The 24,924-nt window shown below is 41.5% G+C and overlaps 1 protein-coding gene across 2 annotated transcripts in view; it reads left to right on the top strand.

The window, feature by feature from the left end:
* The first annotated feature begins 11,625 nt into the window (after nt 1-11,625).
* The window catches only part of LOC129762055 (retinol dehydrogenase 12), a 28,135-nt gene continuing 14,836 nt past the window's right edge, over nt 11,626-24,924 (top strand). Inside the window, exons 1-2 of one of the 2 annotated variants that reach the window (XM_055760036.1) lie at nt 11,626-12,134; nt 12,192-12,373. In XM_055760036.1, the coding sequence (XP_055616011.1) occupies nt 12,276-12,373 (98 nt within the window). In that variant the 5' untranslated portion in view covers nt 11,626-12,134; nt 12,192-12,275. Of the gene's footprint in view, nt 12,374-24,924 lie in introns of both variants that reach the window. The other variant, XM_055760035.1, reaches the window with a different exon arrangement.

The raw sequence follows: 24,924 nt of genomic DNA, 5'->3' as shown, positions 1-24,924 counted from the left end.
TAGGCATTGCCCCAAGGATTCGCATCAACGTCGCGGCACAGTTCTTTGAAGCAGTTCTTTCTGCTGATTCTTATTTCGCTCTTGAGCGCGGCTCTCGCCGCTCTGAACACTTCCCTGCACTCTGTTCTTTCGGTGTCAATCCTAGCCCTTTGCATTCTCCGTCTGGCTCGGAGACAGCTTATCCGCAGTGTGTTAATTGTCTCGTTCCACCAATATACTGGACGACGTTCGTTTTTTGGCGTTGATTTCCGCGTCATGGTGACGTCACATGCTCTCGTTACAACCTCTGTCAGTTCGACTGCATTTAAAGTAGAAGTTGTTCGATCCACCTGGAGTGCTTCGATGAAGAGGTTCTTGTCAAACTCCTTCAGCTTCCACTTCTTACACTTTGTTCTCGTCCCTCTCCTTGTTAATGGCGACTGAGTACTGACGGTGTAGCGAATCGCTTGGTGATCACTGTTGGTATAATCCTCGCACACTCTCCAGTTTATGTTCGATGCTAACGACGGGCTGCAGAAGGTTACATCAATAATTGATTCTCTCCCATCCCTGCGAAAAGTGCTAGTAGAGCCCTCATTAACTAGTCTTATATTCAGCTTTGACAGTCCTTCGAGCAGACTAAACCCCCTCGCATTGGTAAATCTGCTCCCCCACTCTACTGCCCAGGCGTTGAAGTCCCCGCCGATGACTATGGGATGCCGTCCGATGAGCTCTTCCGTTATATTGTGGAGCATCTGGTCGAACTGCTCAATCGTCCATCTCGGGGGTGCATAGCAGCTGCATACAAAGATGTCGTTAATTTTGACAATCACGAACCCTTCATATTCACTGGATACAACTTCCTGGAAGGGGTATTTTCCCAACGTCGTAATTGCGGCTATTTTAGCTTTATCGGTTACCCAATTTACGTTGTCTGGGGGTACCTGATACGGCTCTGCTATGATCGCCACATCGCATTTGATTTCATATGCGGCTTGCCATAGCAATTGTTGTGCCGTGTCGCAGTGGTTGAGATTTATTTGTGTTACCTCCATTTACTTGTTGCTGCCAGCGCTCTTTTAAAGAATGAGCCTCCGGTGACGTGATCGTTATCTACCTCCGTCGTACAGAGCATGCATCTTGGAGGCTTAGTACACATTTTCGCTAAGTGCCCCTTATCACCGCATCTTAAGCAAGAGTCCGATCTATCAGGTCCATTGCAGTTTCTAGCTTGGTGGCCAAAGTCCATGCATTTAAAGCATCTCATCATTTGCTGAATAGCCCTTAGAGGGCACACCGTCCATCCAACTTTTATCTTGCCAGGCTCTAGCAGTTTTCTTGCTGCGATTCTTGGCAGTTTTATCACTGCTGTTTGTGTACCTCCAAATGCTTTCCTCAGTCGAATTGTTAAGGAGACATCGCTAAGTTCGAACTGTTCGTTCAGGGCTTCTCTCAGCTCGTCCTCTGTTGTGATCTCATCCAGATTTCTACATTCGATCGCTATCTCTTGGGAAAGAGCCCTAACTTTCGCCGTTTCTCCCATAGATTTTTCGACTAGCTCTCTATATGTCGAACTTTTAATCGTTGGGTTCTTCTTCAATTCAAACAACATTTCTCCATTCTGTGTTCGTCTTATCCTGGCCACGTTTTCCCCAAGATTCTGTAAGGACGGATCTTCTTTCACCTTCCGCAGGATCTCGGCATAGGTCGCAACCCCCGCTGCGCTCACAATAAGAGCTTCTGGTTTCTGCCTCTCCATCTTAGGCTTAGTTTTTCCTTTCTTTTTGTTTTCTTTTTTCTTCCTTTCGACTGTCTGCCACCCGTTCGGATCTTCATTGTTTTGCTTATTTTCACCCCTAGCACCTTCACTGCCATCTTTGTGTTTTTTCGTCTCCTTCTTTTCTTCTGGAGTTTGTTATCTCCTCTTTGCGGTTAGTGGGGTAGAGTCTACCGTCGGTGTCAAGATCACTTCCTTTGCCTTACTCTGCACAGCTTCTTTCAGAGCATTCTCCGCTTTTTCTGCTCTTGCCCGCCAGTTCTGCTGTTCACGTTCAGCTATCGCAAGTGCGGATCTTATTTTTACGGTAAGAGTTCTTATCACCGCATGAACATTACTACGAGGTTTGATGTATTCGTAGAGTTCTTCACTTGCCTTCATGGCTTCGCTCAGCTTAGTTCTCACATGCAGGCTTGGCTGCTCGTCCGCGGTTTTGCTAAAGTAACGGAATAGCGCGGCTGTCAGCCCTATAGCGTCTCTTCCAAATCATTCCAAATCAGTCATGCGTCGTTATTACCAGTATGCCGTAATTAGAATCTCACTGGCGTCGATCCTAATATGCCCGTTGGCATTCCTTCCTTCACTGTGTGTCGCGGTATTTCCCCCGCGCTAGCTCCCTAGGGCTTTACCGCGCCCTTACTCGCGTTGTCACCCGATTAGTCGCCTCTTACGACAGGGACAGGGACCAAAAACCCGGAACGCTATTCTAGGCCGGCAGCTCCACGGCATAACTGTACTAGCGTTGTACTTCGAAGATTGTATGTCTGTTACCATGTACAGTGCTAGAACCATGTAAGCAACTCGGTACAATTGCTGTACCTGTACCGACCTATTTTACCGCTGTACATGGCTACAGTTGTACTGTGCGCATCACCATATGCGGTTCCGCAAACGCAAATTCCAATTGGACTAGCAACGATGTCATTGTAGAACGCATGAGAATTTATTTTTCGAAGCTTCCCTTAAAGTTTTTCGAAAATTTCAAAAAAAAATCTTGTCATTACATCGATCTATGGGCACAGACGAATACAATACAATAAAGAAGACTCAAATCGGACGATTCCTTCCTCGGATTTTACGTTAAGCAACACATTTTCCGATCCATTTTGTTTTATACAGATTTTCGAAAAAACAAATGTAGACTGCATTCTCATTCACAGCTCGGACTCGATTATATACAGACTCGATTATATGTAATTCGATTATATACAATTTTGGACTCGATTATAAACAGTTTGAAAATAAATATTTTTTTTATCTTCCAAATATGACTTATTTCAAGAAAAAATGTAACCTTTCAACGTTAAGGTCAAATTTAAGTGGCTATTATAAGTACAGGGGGTAAACATCGCGATTTATGAAGATTTTGATATGAAGATTTTGATATGAAGATTTTGGGAAAGTTGGATCTGATAAAATCTTCTTTACTGACGGTTCATTCATAAACGAGTCCACTGGCTTCGGCATCTTCAATGAAAATTCCAGTGCCTCTTTCAAACTCAAAGATCCTTGTTCCGTGTATGTCGCTGAACTGGGTGCGATATATTACGCATTAGGGATCATTGAAACATTGCCCATCGACCACTATTTTATTTTTTCAGACAGTCTCAGCTCAATAGAGGCAATCCGCTCAATGAAGGTTGATAAACGCTCATCTTATTTCCTAACTAGAATAAGACAACTATTGAGTGTTTTGGTCGAAAAATTATTCAAGATTACCTTAGTATGGGTTCCCTCTCATTGCTCGATTCCGGGGAATGAGAAAGCGGACTCGCTAGCTAAGGTGGGCGCTTTAGAAGGCACACTTTTTGAAAGGCAAATTGCTTATAATGAATTTTTCCACATTCCTCGTCAGTATACGCTCGAAAGTTGGCAGCGCATGTGGAGTGGTGATGAGTTCGGTCGTTGGTTACACACGATTATCCCTAAGGTCTCGACGAGGGCATGGTTCAAGGGATTGAATGTAGGTCGTGATTTCATTCGCGTGATATCTCGGCTTATGTCCAATCACTACAACCTAAACGCGCATCTCTATCGCATTGGGCTCGCAGCAAACAATCTTTGTGATTGTGGCGATGGCTACCACGACATCGAGCATGTTGTCTGGTCGTGTATCCGGTTCCATGCTGCTCGCTCTCAGCTCTCTAGAGCACTGAGAGCACAAGGCAGACAATCGGATATCCCCGTCCGGGATATCTTAGGTAGCCGGGATCCTGATCTTCTGCTTCATCTATACCTGTTCCTCAGAAACGCCGATGTCAACGTTTAATGATGTTTCCTTCGTTGTGTCCCCGTTTCATATCCCTCCTATCCGATCGATAAACTTTTACTTAGTCGCGGCAATACATACACACACTCTTTACAGACACACGGGCCAAAGGTTGTGCAGTCCACTGATCATTCAACAAGAGCCAAAGGTTGTACCGCTCATGACAACTCTACACGAGCTGATGATTGCGCCGCCATTCTATCCTGGATTCCTCGAGTCGAGAAAGACGCACCACGCTAGATATGGGGTACAGACTAGGGGGGCGTTGCTGATTAATGGTCAGCTGCATCCCAATAGGAAGTATCCCGTGTCGGGCACACGTACAGAGCATCGAAGACTGCGACATACCAATTATGAGAACACTTGTAATACTAACCTCGAGTCAACCGCGAGTAATCGGTTACATATTACTAACATAGTCTAAGCAAACATTGTCAAAATATTGAACTCCCGGCCCCGTTAGGCTGACGCCATATAAGCCTTAATAAAATATATATTTTGGATAAAAAAAAAAAAAAAAATGAAGATTTTGCTTAAATTTTCACCAGGAATTGTTTATATTGATATTGCAGCGAAATTAAGAAAGATAGAAGTTGGGAGTTAAGGAATAAATTGTAGAGGGATTTGAGAGTTTTAGTTTATTTGATAGAAACAATCAAGTTGAATATGAATTTTTGGGATAAAATAATTACACACTAAAAATTACAAACTTTTCAATTTTCATTTCCAAAATGTTATTTAATTCCACTAATTTAGATGTCCCACTTCTACATCTTGTACTAAGTTTTCTCATCTTTCAAATGAAATAACAGAATTGGCTTACGTAGCGTACTTTTTAGTGTAGAGCCAGTTTGAGGCAAAATAGTCCGAAACAAAAAAAAAAAGATCTATAACTCAGTCACTGTTGAATTTCGAACATGTACGTAGAATCATTTTTTTTTCATCCAAAAATGATCATCTATCATCCCCTGAGAGATTCTGGAAAAACATATTTTTTTTCATGTGAGAAAGGTGTTTTCTGACTTTAGGGGGATGAATAAAAAAAAATATTTTTTTTTGACTCGATTATATACAGGATTCGATTATATACAGTGAAAAGAAATCGGAGACTGTATATAATCGAGTCCGCGCTGTACAGCCATTCTATATCAAACCGACATAGTGGTTCTCAGATTTCTATGAAAAGTAGTAGTATTGTTTTTTATTGCAAAATATTAAATCCGCATTTTTTTTATTTTTTTCTTAGGGCGACCATTTCTATTTTAGGGCGGTCCGAAAAATCAACTTTTTCCAAACTTTTTCCCAAAAATGACTTTCTTGAAAAATTCATAACTTTCGAACCACTGAACAGATTTAGATGATCGACATATCAAATTAAAACCAATGAGCTAGACTTTTATTAAATAATATTGAACTTGCGAAAAAGATCAATTTTGTTTTTGTAATTATTGATTGTAACCGTTTTTTATTGTTTTCGTGGCATTGGTCTAGAGGGCGCTGTACTTTCTTATATATTTTTTGAAGTTGAGGATTTTTTACATAACATATCTCGACTGCATTAAAGTTTTGGGGAACATGATGTCTCCGCCTAGATAGGTTCTAAGCGGAGTTCCAAAGTAGAGTATACTGGCTACCCGATGAGGGATAAGAGATGAGATCGAATATAGTCAAGACGCTCGATCTATACTGATCGGTGGTTTATTTGCAACTGACACTGTTCTTAACATTTCATGCTCTATTTATATCATTGGTCCCATAGTCCTCTGAATAGCCTATAATTGCGATTGATTCTTTGGTCGGGTTACTTCTCGAATGTTCGCTATAAACAATAGTGGGTTCTTTTCCATGTGTTCCCTATTCCGTGACAATTCTTATGTTATTGTTCGTTTGTTGTGATTGTCGTTTTGTGTTGCCTTCAATGGTAGTGTTGTGTATTATGAGTTGTGCAAATAATGTGTTTCCATATCAACTTATCTCCTTTAAACGGGTAGGATGAGGTAGAATCCGGAACCATATTCAAACTTGAATACGAGTAACTCGACACTATTTGATTCCGATGTTCAAAAATGTGCACAAATTGAAGTCATTACCATGCTTCTATTCTATTTATTTAGTTAAGTAGACAATGACAAGGAGACATCATTTATCAGTGCATTTTTGAACACAAGTCTCCATATAATCTCCATATATCCATCTCCACAACACAATATCCATATATCGAAAGAAGGCAGCGCAGACAAATTCATCGTTACAGCAATCAAAACTACAGTAACGACGAGCAACGATATCTTTATCGTCGACTAGGACAATATCTATAACTTCGAATACAAACGACATCGTCATGCGACGAAAAAGATGTGATGGCATCGCAGTCGACTGAAAAAAAAACATGTTGCCTTCAACAAAATTGCAGTTACGATGCAACAACGCTATGAAGATGCATGTTTTTTACTGATTTTTTTTAATTCGTGTTTTTCTACAGGCTCAGTTACATAAGCTTAAAGGAGCCGAATTCTTAAATATATTTCTTAAAACTATAAAGAAAACAATTTTCCTAACTCTATGGTTGTTAAGATGGAAAACCGATTACTCGCGGTTTACTCGAGTTTAGAAGGGTGACATCTTTTGGGATATAACGAACAATCGAAGCACTTTTTATAGAAACACTTCTTCAGGATTTGCATTCAACTCAAGCAGGGAATTCGTTTTTATATCTTCAATGCTAACAAATCGGGTTCCACAAAGCGGTAATTTGAGTTTCGGAAATAGGAAAAAGTCAAATGGGGTCATATCTGGAGAGTTGGATGAGCGTGGAATCAGAATGTGATGATTCAAGCATGTCTTCAGCCATTTGATTGCGATGAGATTTTTCAATAAAATTGAGCTATTTTGTCATTATTCGTGATGCGACGTTTATCATGCCCAGAATGTCAACTAAAATGTGATGAACGGTCGCGTGAGAGATTATAATTCACATACTAGTTCCTTCCAGACTCAAATGACTTTTTTCCGAGCACCAATCCTTTTAGATAGCCGATGTTTTAATCAATTGAAGAGGTGGATGGTCGTTGTTGACCATTAGTTAAAAGTTAAATTGTTATTAATGACGCTATAAGCAAACTAAACGACAGATCGTGCATTAAATAGAAATTGAGACCAATGAGAGTAGTATTAACTTAAAAGTAATCATGGATGTTCAGGGGAAAGATTTAAAATGTATTAATGTAAATGTATTTGACAGAATGTATGATCAGAAATGCAATAAGTACTTTTAATTGTGCGATAGTAATGGCAGATTTGAGGTAACCCGAGTGTTTTGATGTGTTAAGAAGATGTTATGCAGCTCCTCTTGGTTTTCCTTCTGATCGTCTTGGTTCTGACAGTTCTCGTAAAAGATTGAACTTTCTCATCCGGAGCGGAAGTGTTCATATTCTTTAGATCTAATTCGTATTTGAAAATGTTGGTGCAATAATTTGTATGTTCCATGGTAATAGACGAGGCCATAAACATGAATTAGTTTGAATTGGTTCAGATTTAGGGTTTATTTAGAAAGTCTATTCTCGAATGGTTTCTCTACAACTAGTAGTAATATGCTAAAGAAATGTCGTTATTATTCTCTTGTGATACAAAAATATGGAATCGAAATTTGAAGAGATGTGTGTCTCCGTCTGACACAAATTGGGCCATTAAGTTCACTTTTATGCTAGCATTATTCAAACACGCAGTGTATTCACATTGTTTCTGTCCCCTCTCTAATCGAACCTAAAACTTAAAACTCATCTAAGCGGAATATGAAACAATCCGACAATTATCGTGTGCAGAGATTGAATATAGTCCAACAAAAAAAAAGTCACAGGAGGGTTGTGTCTGAGACACGACCGCATAGTTGACGTAGGATTCCGTTAGGCTATCTGTTGATTTTGGATATGTTTTAAGAATTTAACTCTTTGATAATGATTTGGTGGCCCCAAAAAGGGCTGTTTTGTTTGGTTGTTGGATATTGTTTGTTCGCTCCACCAGTGTTTACAACCGAGTGATGATGACAGAAGGATGGTAATTAGTCGTGCGTATCAGACAGCAGAGGCCGGAATGGAATGAAATGAGATATGATGAAAACCGCCCTCTGTGACCCTAGACGAGATGCCTCCAGTGTTATGTACGGATGAAAATAGAAAAAAAACTCATCAATGTTATATAAGATAATTATGAATACCGAATAAAATTATCAATTTTTATCATCAGTAAAAACATGTTACTTTAATATAGAGAAAACATATTTGAAATGGGAAAGGTAATTTTATTTTATAACTTTTAGTTCCTGAGTGTTTATTCAACCCAATGCGAATTTTAATTGGACTAACAACACCTAATACTATATGTAGAGCATATGAGAAATCACTTTTTCGAATATTTCTTAATTTTTCCAACTTTTCTCGCCGTATGAACTTTCCTTGGGTGAAAATGAACAAAACAAGCAGACAGCTTGAACCGAACGACCAGTTCTCAAGCGGAAACACACCTTGGTTTTTATTTATGAAAATTGAAATAAACCGTTTCATATATTAAGTCATTTTTAACACAACTGCTACCATATACAATTTTACACTTACACTTGTGCTAAATTTTTCACAATACACGATCAGTCATTGATATGAAATTTCACGAAGCAACCAACATTAAAGTTCCAAATTTAAATTTAATTTGCTAGAATTAATCGTATCACTCACCTTACTTGCAATATAAAAATGCCCCTGACTTGCACATATTTGTAATGCCGATTTCCCCCGAGCACCTTGGTTTTGATGTCTTTGTTAGGGAACACACTTCGGTGGGAACAAAAGTTCCCCCTAATTTCATGTATTTGCAATGTCGATTTCCCCCAGGCAGCTTGGTTTTGATGTCTCTGTTAGGGAGCACATTTCGGTAGGAACAAAAGCTCCCCCTACTTTAATGTATTTGCAATGTCGGTTTCCCCCAGGCAGCTTGGGTTTGATGTCAATTGACGTCAAAAAAATTCGATTTTATTTTTTTATTTCGATATTTCGATTTTATTTGTCAAAACTGCCTTCGGGCCTGCTAGTTCGCTGGGAGATTAATCTGCCTCCCTAAATGAATATTGCTCATGGCGTCGCTTGGTGCCGCCGAAAGCAGACTCGTTTGCTGAGAAGTTCTGAGCGACAATGAAAATGTCTTTCTAAAAGTAGGTCGAGAAAGAGTATGAACTAGTTTTCTTCGCAAGGGCCTTTTCAGGGCTAGAGACGAATGAACGTAAAGTTTAAAGTCTCTATAATTCAATAGAAGAAAAATATTGCTACCAGATGTCATGAACTTCGACATCTTTTGCTACTATGGTGCTACTCGCCCGTGTAGTTGGCGCAAAGGCACCGCAAAAATATTATTTTATAGAAAATTCCTTCATGCATTTGTCTGATACGGGCTGTGTATCGTTCGTTATTGTTTTTGAAGGGACTTTAACCCAAAGGTCATTCGTCCCTAACGGGCTGTGTATGACTGGAGCGCTCCGTTATATACATGCATGCATATGTCCTTCGCTTCTTTTGCCAAATCCAGTAAAAGGTGGTTGATGAAACGTATGTTTTTGACGTGATACGTTCTATGTTAGTTGTTAGTAGAAAATGTAAAAATAAACAGTATTTTTGATCATAGTTTTATATAGTTTTTGTGGTAAGTGGAAAACAGTACAATAGACTTTTTTGTTTCAAAACAAATTGATAGTCCTGAGAAGGACTGGAATGGTTTAATGGGTTGGAATCTGCTGCGTTTCAGTCGGATGTAGCAGTTCAGTTTTGGGAGCGGTAGCTTTTACGGATTCGCTGATGCTTTCCTTGACTTTTGCGCCATCGGCTTCTGTGCGTCGATTTGCGAGGGTTTGATTGGCACCACCACGACGAGCTAAACGACGGATAGCGGATGTGATACGATGCGATGTAATGCACTTCGCTCCTCTGCCTCCTTTGCCGCATCCAATTGTTGATGTGAAGAGGAGCGCACCAGCAATGCACACTAGATTTAATTCGATGCTCTCCGCTGCTTCCTCTTCTTTGCTCCCTTTGCCGCATCGCATCCATCGTTGGTTGCCGATGGCTTCCTCTCCTTTGCCGCATCGTATGGTGTTGGTTGATTCGCAGAGCACTTCACACTAGAAGCCCAGATGTTTGCCGATCTGAGCGTTGAACGAGAATGAGAAATCCAAAAATGCTACCGTCCTTTTATATCAGTTGGTATGTGAGAAATAGGCGCCTCCCATTCGCTCGATATGCAAATATTTGACTTTATCGGGGAACGAAAGAAGCGAAGCAGGCGAAAAAGAAATGACGTCAATTTCGACCAATCAGTAAAGGGTGTGTCACATCAAATTGCATCACGGAAACAACGCTGTAGAAATTTAATATTTAGGAATTATATCTTCAGCTTCCGCTTATAATCAGATAAGAGTGTATAGATCACGTTGGCCATGCTTCACTGTCAATTTTTCGTAAATTTGGAAAAATGTCGTCGAACGAAAAAGAGCGTCGTGAATTAATCCTGTGCACTCATTTCGAGAATCCGGGGTTGTCACATCGGGACATCGGTAAGATGCTGGGAATCGTCCAATCCACGGTCAGCACTTTCGTCAGCTGCCGGGCCTGTTGTTCTTCTCCGCAGAGGACAAATTCAGCGTTCCGGAGGAGATTCGCAAGCAGAAACTATCCAAGTTTGCCAAAAAGTACATGGTGTGGCAAGCGATCTGCTCTTGCGGAAAGCGGAGCGCCCCCTTCGTGATGACCGGCACGGTAAACGGGCAGGTTTACCTTAAGGAGTGCCTACAGAAGCGCTTACTATCACTATTGAAGCAGCACGAGGGCCCGACCATCTTCTGGCCGGATCTCGCTTCGTGCCACTATTCAAAGGACGTGTTGGAGTGGTACGAAGCCAACGGGTCACCTTCGTGCCAAAGGAAATGAACCCGCCCAACGCGCCGGAGCTTCACCCAATAGAGAAATATTGGGCGATTATGAAGCAGGCCCTCCGGAAGAACCCAAAAGTTGTCAAATCGGAGGTGGACTTCAAGAGAAAATGGATTTCTGTTCTAAAAAAACTACAACCTGACGTTTTACAGAACCTTATGGACGGGGTAACGGGCTTGGGCTCGAAGTATGAATAAAAAGAAAATGCCAAAAGTTGTTTAATAGTTTTTATTTTACTGCCTAAAATTTTCAAAAGGATCGGTCTACTGAGCGAATTTCTACAGCGTTTTTTCCGTGATGCAATTTGATGTGACACACCCTTTACCGTTTGGATAGGGGTTGAGATTTTTCAATTGTTCGATAGTTAATTACCTGATATATATTATTTTATTCAAGGTGAAAATTTGTTATAGAGTGCCGCAACGTTTTGATGTAAAAATCTCATCAATCCGTCATGAAATGACTGAGCAATACGCGTTTGAAATTGGACATTTTTCACGATGCGATCGATATTCGTTTTTCAATTTGTACCCCAATATGTTCCCGAAAGACGTAATCCTACGTCAAAAACCGAGATGCGTTTTCATACTTCCGCACATTCGATAGCACCGCAGTCTGTAGACATCAGTCGGTTGCATCGACGGGACGTAAATTGAACTTTTCCGGTTGTAGTGGCGTGCCTTTTCTCCTACCTCCATTGTCCGATCCGATCTCGGTGTCTCTTGTGTGAAACTGGACCCTCCCGCTGATGATGATGATGATGACATCGTGGAGCCATTGCCGTCGAGTCAAGTGGAGCTGAAAAAATCGCATCAGTCTTCAGTTCGAGCTCAATCAGTGATCATCCATCACCGCCGTGTTGTATATCTATCGTACGAGGGATAGAATGTGGGGAAGAAATGAACAAACCGAGCAGAGAGTTTCCTCCCGATAGATAGGAGTGGGTTCGTGTGATGCAGCAGCCTGGTGATTGGTGAAATATCGTACATATTTGCATTTCGCTGCCAATTGCCATAGTGGAATAGGGGACGGGGGGCTCAAGTGTGCACTCGAATTTCTTCCCTGTGTTGTGATTTCAGAGCTATCGATGTCTGGCCTGATACTAAAATATCTGTGAAAAGTTTTATTGAATCGTTATATCGTAATACAAAACAAATATATTCGACAGCACCCGTAAAGATTGGAATATAATCCGCAGGTGGAAAAAATTGCTGATTAACGCAAAGTTTTGTTATCATATACAAAGTTTGGCTTCTTGTGGAGGGGCTGCAACTCCTCTGGAATGGATGAGATTAAAGCTGCTTTGGCAGATGCTGACCCGTTCAGCAGCTGGTGGCCGTTCATTATATCCGGCATCGTCTTTCTGATTACCACAGTCAGGTAAGTATAGCATACACTGTGTCTTGGAGCTCAACAGAGATTTTATTAAGCAGTAACTTACATCGATATATTGAGCGAGAACGGTACAGAAGGATAGGGGGTTTGATACAGTTCTGCTATCGTTGGCTGTTTCTCCGATGCTGCCACACTTGAGATGGAAATTCAATGCGCATATGTTATTTTTATTCACCATGGTCAGATAACCGTAGCATATCAATTTCAACCATCAATGCACGGACAGCAGAATATCCAATATAAGATTGCATGGTCCTGGGATCCTCTGGCTATAATTATACAATGGATACTCATCTTCCATAGAGGATTGGAAGAACTGTATTTTAGTGTGCTGCTGTATTCCAGTAAGCCCAATACATTTGCTAGAATTTTTAAAAACACTAATGGTGTTCATGTAGCAGGCAGATGCAGTATTTTACCTTCAGGGAATACAAATTATCGAGCTGGTCATCAGTATCGCAGTTCATTTCTGGTTTATTATTGCTCTGTGTTCAGAGCTCGAATTATTCAATATTAGTGATGATCAACAGTTATAGTTATAGTGCTGCATCCAGTCTTATTCAGCTTCTGGTATACAATGATTTTATTGTGTATGGTTCACTGAAATCGTAACTAAATCTTTTTATGAAACCGAGCATACTATTTGCTTTATTGATCATTGTATTGTAATCTATTTATTTAATTATTTATTTATCTTCGACATTAAAATCGTACAGACATTTTCATCTTTTAAGCCTAAGTCTAAACACGTTTTTGGATACACCAAAGTCAAACACATGAGCCACTTCGTTGAACTTGTTGCAACAGACGTCCGTTGGATTGTTCATTCCATAGGTGGTGCGGTGGTTCGATCGGCGGAAAAAATCTGATTGTCTCGTCACTCGAGAAGGTGTGTTGAAGCGAAGTTTTGCCAATAAGTTAGCACAGTCAATGTGATTAGTCAGGACTTCAAAAACGAGTAATCGCTGAAGAAGTGCTCGTCTCATCGCTAATGTTGGCAGGTCAATCAGCATACAACGATTTTCGTACCCTGGTAGATTCGTTCTATCTCTACAGTTGAGATTCCTAAGAGCATAACGGATAAAATGCTTTTGGACTCGCTCTATCCGATTTATGTGGACTACATGGAACGGGGTCCAGACTTGTACTCCGTATTCCAACACACTACGCACCAAAGAGCAGTGCAGCGTTTTCAAACAATATATATATATTGTCACCAAAGCATTTCGTGTTTCGTTCCAAGAAGCCTAGCATGGAATATGCTTTCGCAGTGGCTGAGGCGATGTGTTCCGCAAACCGTAGTTTACTGTCTACGAGAATCCCCAGATCCTTTACGACACTCGTACGCTTCAAACTTATCGTCGCCATTTTATAGTCGAAGACAATCGGTGTTCGTGAGCGGCTGAATGAAATTACGCAACATTTGTTGACATTGACTTCCATCCCGTTCAAACTGCACCATTCCAGAATCTTGTCGGTGTCCGATTGCAGCGCACAACAGTCTACAGGCGTTGAGACTGCTCGATACAATTTGAGATCGTCGGCATACATCAATTTCGGTGATTTCAGCGTTTTGCAAAGGTCGTTAATAAACAGAACGAAGAGCAACGGCCCCAAAAATACTGCCCTGAGGTACTCCGGAATGTATCTGAAACGGGGCAGAGTAATGACCAATGTTGACCGAGGAACTGCGCCCAGTAAGATAAGATAGAATCCATGGTGTCAGCCACTCCGGAAGTCCTATTTTTTGTACTTTTCAACAGCTAGTAAGTGTGGCACTTTGTCGAAAGCTTTGGCAAAGTCAACATACACGGCGTCGACTTGCTGCCGTTTCTCCATTTTGTCTACCAGAGTCGATACGAAGCTAAGCAAATTGGTTATAGTCGAACGTTTTTTCATAAAACCATGTTGATCGTCAGAAATTATGCATTTCGTAGACTGGTAGAGCACATCGTGTACCATTCCTTCGAAGACCTTCGGCAAACAGCTAAGAATGGAGATCACACGATAGTTCTCCACATCATTGAGCGACCCCGACTTATGAATTGGTGTGATGGATGCGAGTTTCCAGATAGTGGGAAAGAATTTCTCACTAAGAGAATGGTTGAACAACATGCTCGCTGGAAAAGCGAGAGAGCTTGCACATTGTTTGATGAGGAATGGCGGTAATTTATCTGGCCCAGGTCCTTTTGATCCGTCGATAGATTGTAGCTTAGAGCAGGACTTCGTGTGTTGAGACATGCATTCGAGGCACGTTCACATCGAACTGCGGAATACTGTTCAGGTAACTTTCAGTCAAAGGTGGTGAGTTATTACTTGACACACTTTGAAAGAAGGACGAAAACATATTCGCTGAATCACGTGACGTGCTGGCAGCAATTCCCCGGTAACGCATGTTTCGAGGTATACCTTTCGAAGTTTCCGATCGTTAACGTAGTTCCAAAATGTTTTTGGGTCCGCCTTCACATTATCTTCGATGCAATGAATATAGTCGCGAAAACATACTGCGTTCAGAGAGTTGTATTTGGCCTCAGATTCACGCATTTCAGTTTTTCGTTGCTCACTCTTGCATTTGATGTAATGTTCGCCAAAAGTGAGTTTCGAATCAAGAATTATACCAAAATCTCTAATTTTGACGCATCTCTCTACGGTTTAAAATCCTAGAGAACATATGAAGTCATAAGTTTCATGTTTTCGAGTATACGATATAATATTACATTTTTTCACATTAATATCTAAAGAGGTTATGAATCGTGAATTGGTAAAACAAGTGCATCGACTCGTTTTGAACGATCTTAAAGTGAAGTTACGCGAGTTAACTGAATCCGTATGCATTTCTAAAGAGCGAGTTGAATACATTTTGCATGACATTTTGGACATGAAAAAGTTATCCGCGCGATAGGTGCCGCGATTGCTGACCATCGATTAAAAACAGCAGCGATTTGATGATTCAACAGCCGGTTTGGCGTTCTTGAAGCGTAATCGAGTAGGATTCTTTCGACGTTTTGTGACAATCGATAAAACGTGTATCCATTACCACACTGCTGAGTCCAATAGACAGTCTGTAGAGTGGCACTGAGGCATATTTCGAAGACTTTCGCACTGCAGAAAGGGAATCGAAATGTTGGAAACTCGCTATAGCAAGTGTATTGCCATCGAAAGAAACTATATTGAGGAATAAATACAGCTTTGCCCAAAAAACGATTGTTTTCATTAAGAATCCCGGAGCTTTTCAGATTTAAATTTCGAAAAGTTGACCAAAATATTTTTTTTATAATTGATTTTTTTTTGAGAAATTCTAGATTTTTTTAAACAAAATTAACACGTTGAGCCCAGCAACGGTCCCTAGGGGCCGACGTTGAGCTTTTTGGTAGGAAAATGCTGACTGACTGGGACTGACAGCTATAAAATAATAAAATAAGAATATATACGGTTTGTTTTCGGATGTTTTACAAAATGTGACTACTTTCCAGTCGAATTGCTGACAATTTTTTATTTATACAATCAGTATTTTTAGGAACTGGGACCGATACTGATATTGTGCAAACGCTCTTGATGCGCGCTGAATGGAAAGTACAGCAAGAAAAATCGGGGCTTAACGTGTTAACATACGAAGTAAATTTTAAACATCCCTCTGCATGAAATGAAATGAAACATAATGGAAGTTTATACCCCGAGAATGAGTATTCTCCGGATATAATAAATTATATATTGAACCAGACAGATAATTAATTTATGGAAAACAATAATTTTAGTTTTAGGATAATATTTTCCATGTGGTTTTTTAGATGCAGATTCGCAACATGGACTGTTTGAATCCAACTGGACTCTACAACTCGCATTCGTGTTAAAACCAATAATTTCGAGAAAATGCTTCGTAAGCTTCGTTTCCAGATTCCTTGATCCTCAAGGTTATTTGTAAATACGTGACTTATAGGAAGGCACCGAGTTTTGCTACAATACCTGGAAGTGGACATATAAATTCAGTCTAATGAATGGTTCAGTCACTAATTGTTGCTTTTTCGTGCTTTCGTTTAGCGGAGAGAAATGTCAACTACCAATATAATGATTATCCTTTGACAACGCTCGAAAACAACAATTCGTACGTGTGATTAAAACATACACAAACACTCTTCACCTGACGGTATAAAAGCACACGCGGAATCTTTGAGTTCTTGAGATGAGATCTTTCATTCACAACACACGACCCTCAAAGCGATGTCGCTCCTACACTTTTAGTATCTGTGTGTTCATATAAATATGAGTGTGGCTGTTCGCTGCTCGCTGGCTGAAGTGAGATTAAAATTAAAACCACAAGTGAAATTTATTTTATACTTGCGGAGCCTAGTTGATATTTCTCTTATGCTTTACTAACGTTTGCATTAAAAAAATGGTCTTTTTTCGGATGCTGGTACAAAAACTAAGACAGATGATTGAGTTTGATAAATTTCTTATGGAAGGTAATTATATTAGCTTACTTTCAAAAAAAAATCTACGCCCTTTCGAACGGTCTTCCGGCAGTTAACCGGAACATTCGCCATGGCGGACGAAAACATGCTTGTAGGCATGTTTTTGAGTTCTTTCTTCGTTTTACTTATCAATTTCTTCTCAGTTTTCGCGACAAAATTGTTGGAGTAGATCTTACGCTTCAGGTTTGCCCAGAAATTCCCGATGGGATGCAGCTGGGGGATGTAGGGCGAGCTCGCCGACTTGGATACCACATCGATATTCAGCCGCTCCATCTCCTCTCATGATCGCTTCGAGTAGTGAGCCGACACCAGATCCGGCCAGAATACCGCATCTTCGCCCTTATGGTATTTCTTGATGGACGACGCATCTTCCGTCAGGCACTTCGTACTATAAATTTCCCTGTTCACGGCCAGCTCGGAGCTAAAGAAGAGCGACTTTGACATCCCCTTCTCGCTGATTGTCAGCACCTTCTTGAGGAACTTGGTGTTTAAAATAAACTTCACTTCGGATCTTACTTTCTTCGTGGGAGAAGTAAAATGCGAAATGTCCTGCCAGTCGTTGCCATCCAGGGTGAGATAGGTCTCGTCGTCCATCACCACCGCCGGGAAAATTGACTTGATCATCTTATTCAGCCGCTGTCGTCGTTGCCTGCAGTTACGAAACCAGAGGACGGGACTTCCGCTTCCTGATATGTATGTCCATGTTCACCAGGTACTTTTTCACTGTTTGGCCGGTTGCACCGACTTCTCGGCCAAGCGCAAGCAGCGATGTAGCCACTTTTCCCTCGAATCTTCCTCTTCAGCATCCTTTGGAGATCGACAAGAAGCTCGGGGTCATCAGCCGTCAGGAACCGGGCTTTTTTTTGATACCCTGATTGTTGTCCAATAGTGCCAAGATGTTGTAGATGCCGGAACGGGCGTATCCGACGTCCACAAAGTGCCGCATGATGTCAAAATCAATTTTTTTCTGCTGACTCATGAGTTACTATGATTGATGCTGCATGGATAGTTTCGTCAGTACGTGTGAACAGGGTTGCCAATAATATTTAAAAAAAAACTGGAAGATTGTTCTTAAAAAAACTGGACCCTGAAAAACCGTCTTATTTTAAGAAGATCGGCTTTGATTCATCTAATATCATTCTTTTTATTTTCTTTAGGAGCCTCGTAGTTTGACTGAAGTTTATGAAATAGCGAAATAATCCATTCATTAATCATATCATTCGAGCAGATCAAAATGACGTTTCCCGCCACTCGAATATTACTGTGAAACAATATTTGGGGATCTTTTTTCCTACAAATGCTAGAAAATGTGCAAAATTTTAAACATTAATAGCTCTTTACCCGTCTGAATGGAGTGGTATAATAATCACTTCATTCGAATGATAAAATGTAAAAGAGTTATATGATTGTCACTTATTGGTCCAAAAAATCGTTTCAATAGCGTAATAATTGCTTTGAAAACAGGCTATTGAAATCATACCAATCTAGCTCATTGATGTTGATTGCTTTTGTGGTGATACGGATTGATTTAGGTAAAACTTGAAAAATCTCGTATTTTTTGCTCTATGTCCATTAAATCGCTGATAGAGTATCGTCGCAAAGCTGATTGCCAATGTGATTTATTGAGGTGCATGGAGACACGGTTTCTGGTTAAAGATCAATGCATCGAACCTGATCTCAACCTCCTCTGTTCTTCTTTTTCTAATACGAATTCTGACCATCTTCATTGTAATCTTTTTCGCACTCACGAAGAATGTTAAAAAATGTTAAAGGCAAAAAAAAATTCTTCAAAATAAACGAATAACATTTCTTCCATCAATAAGTGCTAGGTCCAACTGACATTTTGGTAGGAATTTTTTGGAGGATTTTCAGTATTATTGATTTCAAAACTCTAAACTTAATTATAATTCAATTTTACTTCTCCCACAATGTTAAGTTTTTATGATACTGAACGTTAGATTTATATTATTTGAACTTTATTCTTCATTAAAACTACTGAAAAGCACGAATTACACAAATTACCACATTTATTTCATTCGAGTTCATTCAAAAGACAGAACATCAGGATCAATGCATAATATTTGAATGAACATATTTCGGATGTCAGGCTTTGTTTTTTTCATTTCCCAAAGTATTTCCATCTTCAATCTGTGCCTTATCAACGATTTGATGGAAAACGCTTCAAATCATGACAGTTAGGTATAACTATCAATTTGAAAATTTCGAATAAACGTTTCTTGAATTTTCAATATCTTAAATTTTCAGCTGCGTATAGCAGCAATATAGACAATCTTTCTTGGGTGAAATTCTGGTTCGGTCAAAAAGGTAAATATACAAAGCCCGAGTCACAAAAACGTTTGTTCTTTTGATCGGAGAAACATTTGACAGAAAATGCATATAAAACAAGGTGCAATAATTTGTACGAACTTGAAAAATTTATTTGATTGACTCCGCATGACCTAAATTAATACCAATTCTTTGATAAAATATTTATTGTAACAAATACAAACTTCACATGTTTGCTCTTCTTCGTTTTTCCTGGCACATCATTTAATCTATTCGTATGTTGTGTAGTTATATTTCAACTTTATACTCTTTTCGTAGTCCAGTATACCTTTCATCATAATGTTTCTCAACCTATTTCTATTCTTTGATTTGTCGAGGTTCTATTCAGAAAACGTTCCTTACGCAGTTTACGCAGGGATAACAAGGGTGAGTGAGGGATAATGTTTATACATTGTTAATTCATTTTACATAAAATCAGCAAAAATCAAGCCAAAATATAAAAAAAACTGGATAATATTTGAAAAAACTGAAAGATTTCAGGATTTCATTGTGTGCCTGGAACGAAAGAAAAGAAACTAAACTCTAAAGTCTAAACTGAAACATTGGCAACGCTGCGTGTGAAGGTAAACCCATGAAAAATCGGCAATTTTTTTTTCATTTTATTTAATGCAAACGTTATAGAACATTCAGCTGTTCACTTGTTCCATACGATGCAATTAGATCTGATGGAAGATATGTAACAAGAAATTTGAAAAAAAAAATTTCTCGCTAGTTTTTTGAGGATGTACACACAAAGGTACGAAATCTTATTCTTAATGTTTCCCCAGCTACAAAGAAAGAAGACTAGAGTCAAGGATTTACTGTGCTACTAAACGAATTATGAAGCTCGGTTTTCTCGATGGATTTCTCAGAATTGGCAAACATGATTGAAAAGAAAATGAGCCTCTAAGAAAAGATCAAGGATTTCTTCTTTTCAGTGCCTAGTATTTATAAAATATTTAGCCATGATTTTCATACCATACCAAAGTAAATTTTTCTTTTCAAGCTTAGACATAGATCTTTGATTTCCTTACAATTTTCAAGTTTACACAGAAAAAAATCATAACAAATATTTTTTTTTGAAACAAGTATTGCATTCTGTATCTTTCAGTTTATGTTTTAGTTTCTGTATCTTTTAGTTTTTTTTGTATTCTGTATCCCATAGTTTTCAAATAATACGTGAATCACATGTATTATTGGAAAACTATGGGGAATACTAACTAGCCTAACGAAAGATTGAAATAGGTAGATTGAAATGCCATTGGAAGGATTGTACTGGGCCTAGTGAAGAACATTTGGATCTTTCAAACCGAAAATTTCAATTGAAAGATTAATTTCATAGTTACATGCACTAAATATTCAGCTTTTACTCTACTCTGATGAATGGTTAGCCGTCTTTCTCACTTACATTAAAGTTTTTCCTCATTATACGGAGCACAGTTGAAAGCTCAGTTAATGAGACGTTATTGAGAAACGATCTCAGCCATTGTTATATCGCAAGCGAGTAGACATAGATTTTTCTCCCGCTGCGAATAATCGTTGTTTATGTTTATTTTGTCTAACATTATATATAATTGTACGTGTAAATTTCACGGGGCACCACGCAGGCCGTGGAAGTGAGTTTTACCGTCGTTAGTTTGTGTCCGTACCGCCTGTTTATCCGCCGCGAATATCGTGTGTACAAGTAGTATTGTGAACAATTGTTTACGTTTGTTGAGTAGCTAGCGCTGGTGCGGTTACAGCGCCGTACACAAGTTTTTGGACATATCGTTTGTGTTATCCTGTTTGGTGTACAATTTGTAACACTTTTTAATTGTACAAAACAAATAATTTTCGTGCTGTTTGTGGACATAGAAGCCGTACCGGTTGTCGGGTAAGGGTCGGGCCTCCCCCGTAGTGCGTGATAACAAAAAACATTTTAGTGGTGTTTGGCAGTGATTGAGTATTCGCTGGGCCGCCGCCATGGCGGATGTCCCCAGCCCCGCACCCACGGTGTGGGGCCATAAAGGCGGTGGGAACTACCGCAATATTCAAGGCAGTTATTCGGGAGCAACGTTACCAGAACATATGGATCCGGATGGTGCACACGGTGAGCTTATTGTACTGCGCATTACTGGTGTTGGCGATGACGGTAAAGAAAAGGACCTCCCCCCCGCACCTTTTCTCATTCGTAAATCTATTGAGAGCTGTGTTAAGAAAATCGAGGGCGCCTTCCCAGAGAGCAATGGTGCGGCTTACGCTCTTAAAGTTCGTAATAAAAAAAAAAGCGGATGCTCTACTACAGCTGACACAATTATCTGATGGTACAAACGTCAAGGTCACCTACCACAAACACTTGAACAGCACCAAGTGTGTTGTCAGTTGCGCACAAATAATTAATATGTCGGAGGAGGGCATTGTGGACTGCCTCAAAGACCAAAAAGTGACAGCGGCTAGAAGACTCAAATGACGGACCGGTCCAGACGCAGTAGAAAACACTCCTGCGTTAATCCTGACAGTGAATGGTACATGTACACCTGAATTCATCTACTTTGGCTATCTGCGAGTAAGAACGAGGCCGTATTACCCATCGCCCATGCAATGCTTTAAATGCTGGGCATTCGGTCACACAAAAACCAAGTGTAGACAAAATACGCCAACCTGTGGGAATTGTTCCGTTAACCATGCGATTCCGGCGGAAGGTCCCAAATGCCAGCAGCCCTCGTTCTGCAGCAGATGCAATTCCGCAGGTCACAATCTTGCTTCCCGTTCTTGTCCGGAATACCGGAAGGAGAATACAATACAAAAGCTTAAAGTGGGCAGGGACGTCGATTACAAAATGGCAAGATTAATCTTTGAGGCAGAAAATGGTCGGTCGGTAAGCTATGCCCAAGCTGTCAGAGGAGACAGAGTACCCGACCACATACCAAACAAGGAGGCAGCCCCGGATCGAAAAACAAATGACCTGGTGAAAAAAATAGAAGAAAAAGATCTTACTATCGCGAACATGGCCGCTTCAATGGAGTTACAACGTATCGAAGCGTTAAAAAACACGGAGATGATCAAGTCTCTGGTGGATAAAATCGATCAGATGGCCAATACACTAGCGGCCATGGAGCAACGATTGACCCAGAAGGACAAAATCATCACTCTGCAACAGAAGGAGATATCTAAAGCCAGGTCATTATTGCCCCAAACAAAAAGTGTCGAAACATCCGAGGTAATAAAAGTCACCCATTCCAGCCCTCCCTCCTTGTTAAACACCCCTACATCCTCCCGACCGGCCAAATCCACAAGCATATTACCACAAAACTCCAGCTTGGTCAATTCCTCTGACTCCGACATAGAATCCAACGAACTAGATGACACGCTTACGAGAACACCATCTCCGTCTACACCAGTACTTCTTACCGCCCAGTCTGGAGATCGAACTACAAATGCAACGCCCTCGAATAAAAGAAAACCTGAATCCCCGCTTACACAACCACCGAAGGACATCCGTCAGAGATCGTCAACAGTAGGCAAGCAACCCGCCTTGCCTCCATATAACCCTCGATCTAATCAGCGATCAGACTCTCCATACCCACCGCTGACTAGCGGTAAGGACCGTCAGCCCAAATAGTGTTTCGTCCAACTCTTACCTCACCTGTCGCCAACCACTACTCCACCAATCAGCTCTCCGGTAGGGATAGTCGGGGCCCCGTAGATGCGGACGCTACAGCCCCACCGGAATCGACGGACAACCTACGGCATCCCTCGCCGCGAACTGTCGCTGACCGAAGCAGCAGAGCCCCAGGTATGCAGGGCCCCAGCAGTGCGGACGTTACACCCCCACCGGAACTGCTGGACAACCTCTGCAGCCTGTGGACGATGAAACAAACCAACGTCGATGAAGAACGAAACCCAGCGATATTTCCTGGTAGTCGAGGCCCCGTCAGTGCGGACGTTATACCCCCACCGGTACTGACGGTCTACCCCCGGCGCCAGGGAGATGCAGTATTTTACGATCCAGCTTTCGGGACGCACAAGGGTGGCAACACCTATTCCCCGACGAACTACGTGGGAATTGTACCTGAACTCGAGACGCACAAGGGTGGCAACACCTGTTCCCCGAAGGACCACGTGGGACCAGCACCAGAAATTGGGACGCACAAGGGCGGCAACGTCTATTCCCCGAAGGACTGCGTGGGAACTGCATCAGATCTCGGGACGCACAAGGGTGGAATCACTCGTTCCCCGATCGATCTCACTGGAGTTTCTTCTGCCGACATTGTGCAACTTCCGCTACCCTGTGCCATTATCACCGAAGTATCCACCGCCAAATCACAAAGTAGCGCAGAGGATTGCAGTGACGCCGAACCGTTTTTTCCCGCCGTCGGGTCAAGTGAACGAACGCTGGTTGAGAGTTCTACTCCCAGTCGCCGCGCACCGCTGTCTTGTTCGACAACACCGCGTATCGTTGCCACTGCGATCTTTCCAGCTGCCGACACAACACCATCCACAGTTAATATCCCAATCCGCCGAAGATCCGCTCGTCTTGCCGCCAGGGCTAAGCCGGCCGCCACAACCACTCAGGCCTGTTTCGCCTATACCAGCCGAAGCGAGGTCCGATGCCAATATCTATGATGCATGGAGACGTAGCCGAGGAGATCTCACGCAAGCTATGGCCGGGAGTTCCAGCTCCCCAACGAACCTCACCACCTTTCCTCGGCTGCTTCCGAGTGGAATGGCTGCCCAACCTGTTATCGTCGGTGGAGTTCCACCGGGAATCGTCACATTCAGTACCACTACACCTCTGATACCCCACCACACCGCCCATCACCAGGAAAGTATGTCCACCAACACATCCACCAACCTCGCTCTGCAATGGAACATCAATGGACTGTACAACAACTTGGGAGAACTGGAGATCCTTGACCGAGAGCTATGTCCGTCCGTCATCGCACTCCAAGAGATAAATCGAATTTCCACAACGAACATACAGAAAATTGTCGGGGGTAGATTCCACTGGTACACTAAGCGGGGCTCTGTTTTGCAACACTCCGTTGCTTTGGGTGTCCGGAGAAACATTCCCCATTTGCGAAAACAAATATCCACCCCGACGGAAGCTGCTTGAAGCGGTAGCAGGCTTGGAGGACCCAAAAATCATCTTGGGGGACTTCAATGCTCATCACCGCAACTGGGGAATGCAAACACAAGACGTCAGAGGGAATATCATCGTCGACCTCTTGGAGGTGATGGAGCTCTCGGTCTTAAATGACGGCACTGACACTTTCCGTAGAGGAACGAGCCACACAGCCATTAATATTTCAGCAGCTAGTCTCAACTTGGTGGATAGGTTAGGGTGGAACAAAGCCGACGACCTTCATGGCAGCGATCATCACCCGATAACCATCAGCTTTAACGGCCCGCCGCCGCTCACTACTCGCAAACCAAGATGGATCTTCGAAAGAGCTGACTGGACAGCCTTTCAAACATCCTCCGACTTCTTGATATCTAGAGACAACCCAACCACCATTGCCACTTTCAACAAAACCATTATGGAGGCGGCCGAAGCCTCCATCCCAAGAACGAAAACCACTCCGGGGAAAAAAGCGCTGCATTGGTGGTCCGAGGACATCAAGTGGGAGGTCAAGAAGCGGAGAAAGTTTCTGCGTACGGCCAAACGACTACCAGTAGGAGACCCAATGAAGGAAGCTGCTATGAACAGGTATCGAGCGCAACACATCAGAGTACGGCGGTTAATCCGGAAGGCGAAGTTAG

Source organism: Toxorhynchites rutilus, chromosome 1, assembly GCF_029784135.1.
Source record: "Toxorhynchites rutilus septentrionalis strain SRP chromosome 1, ASM2978413v1, whole genome shotgun sequence".
NCBI lineage: Eukaryota > Metazoa > Arthropoda > Insecta > Diptera > Culicidae > Toxorhynchites > Toxorhynchites rutilus.
Note: the sequence above shows the minus strand (reverse complement) of the source record. Positions and strands in the feature narration are given on the sequence as shown.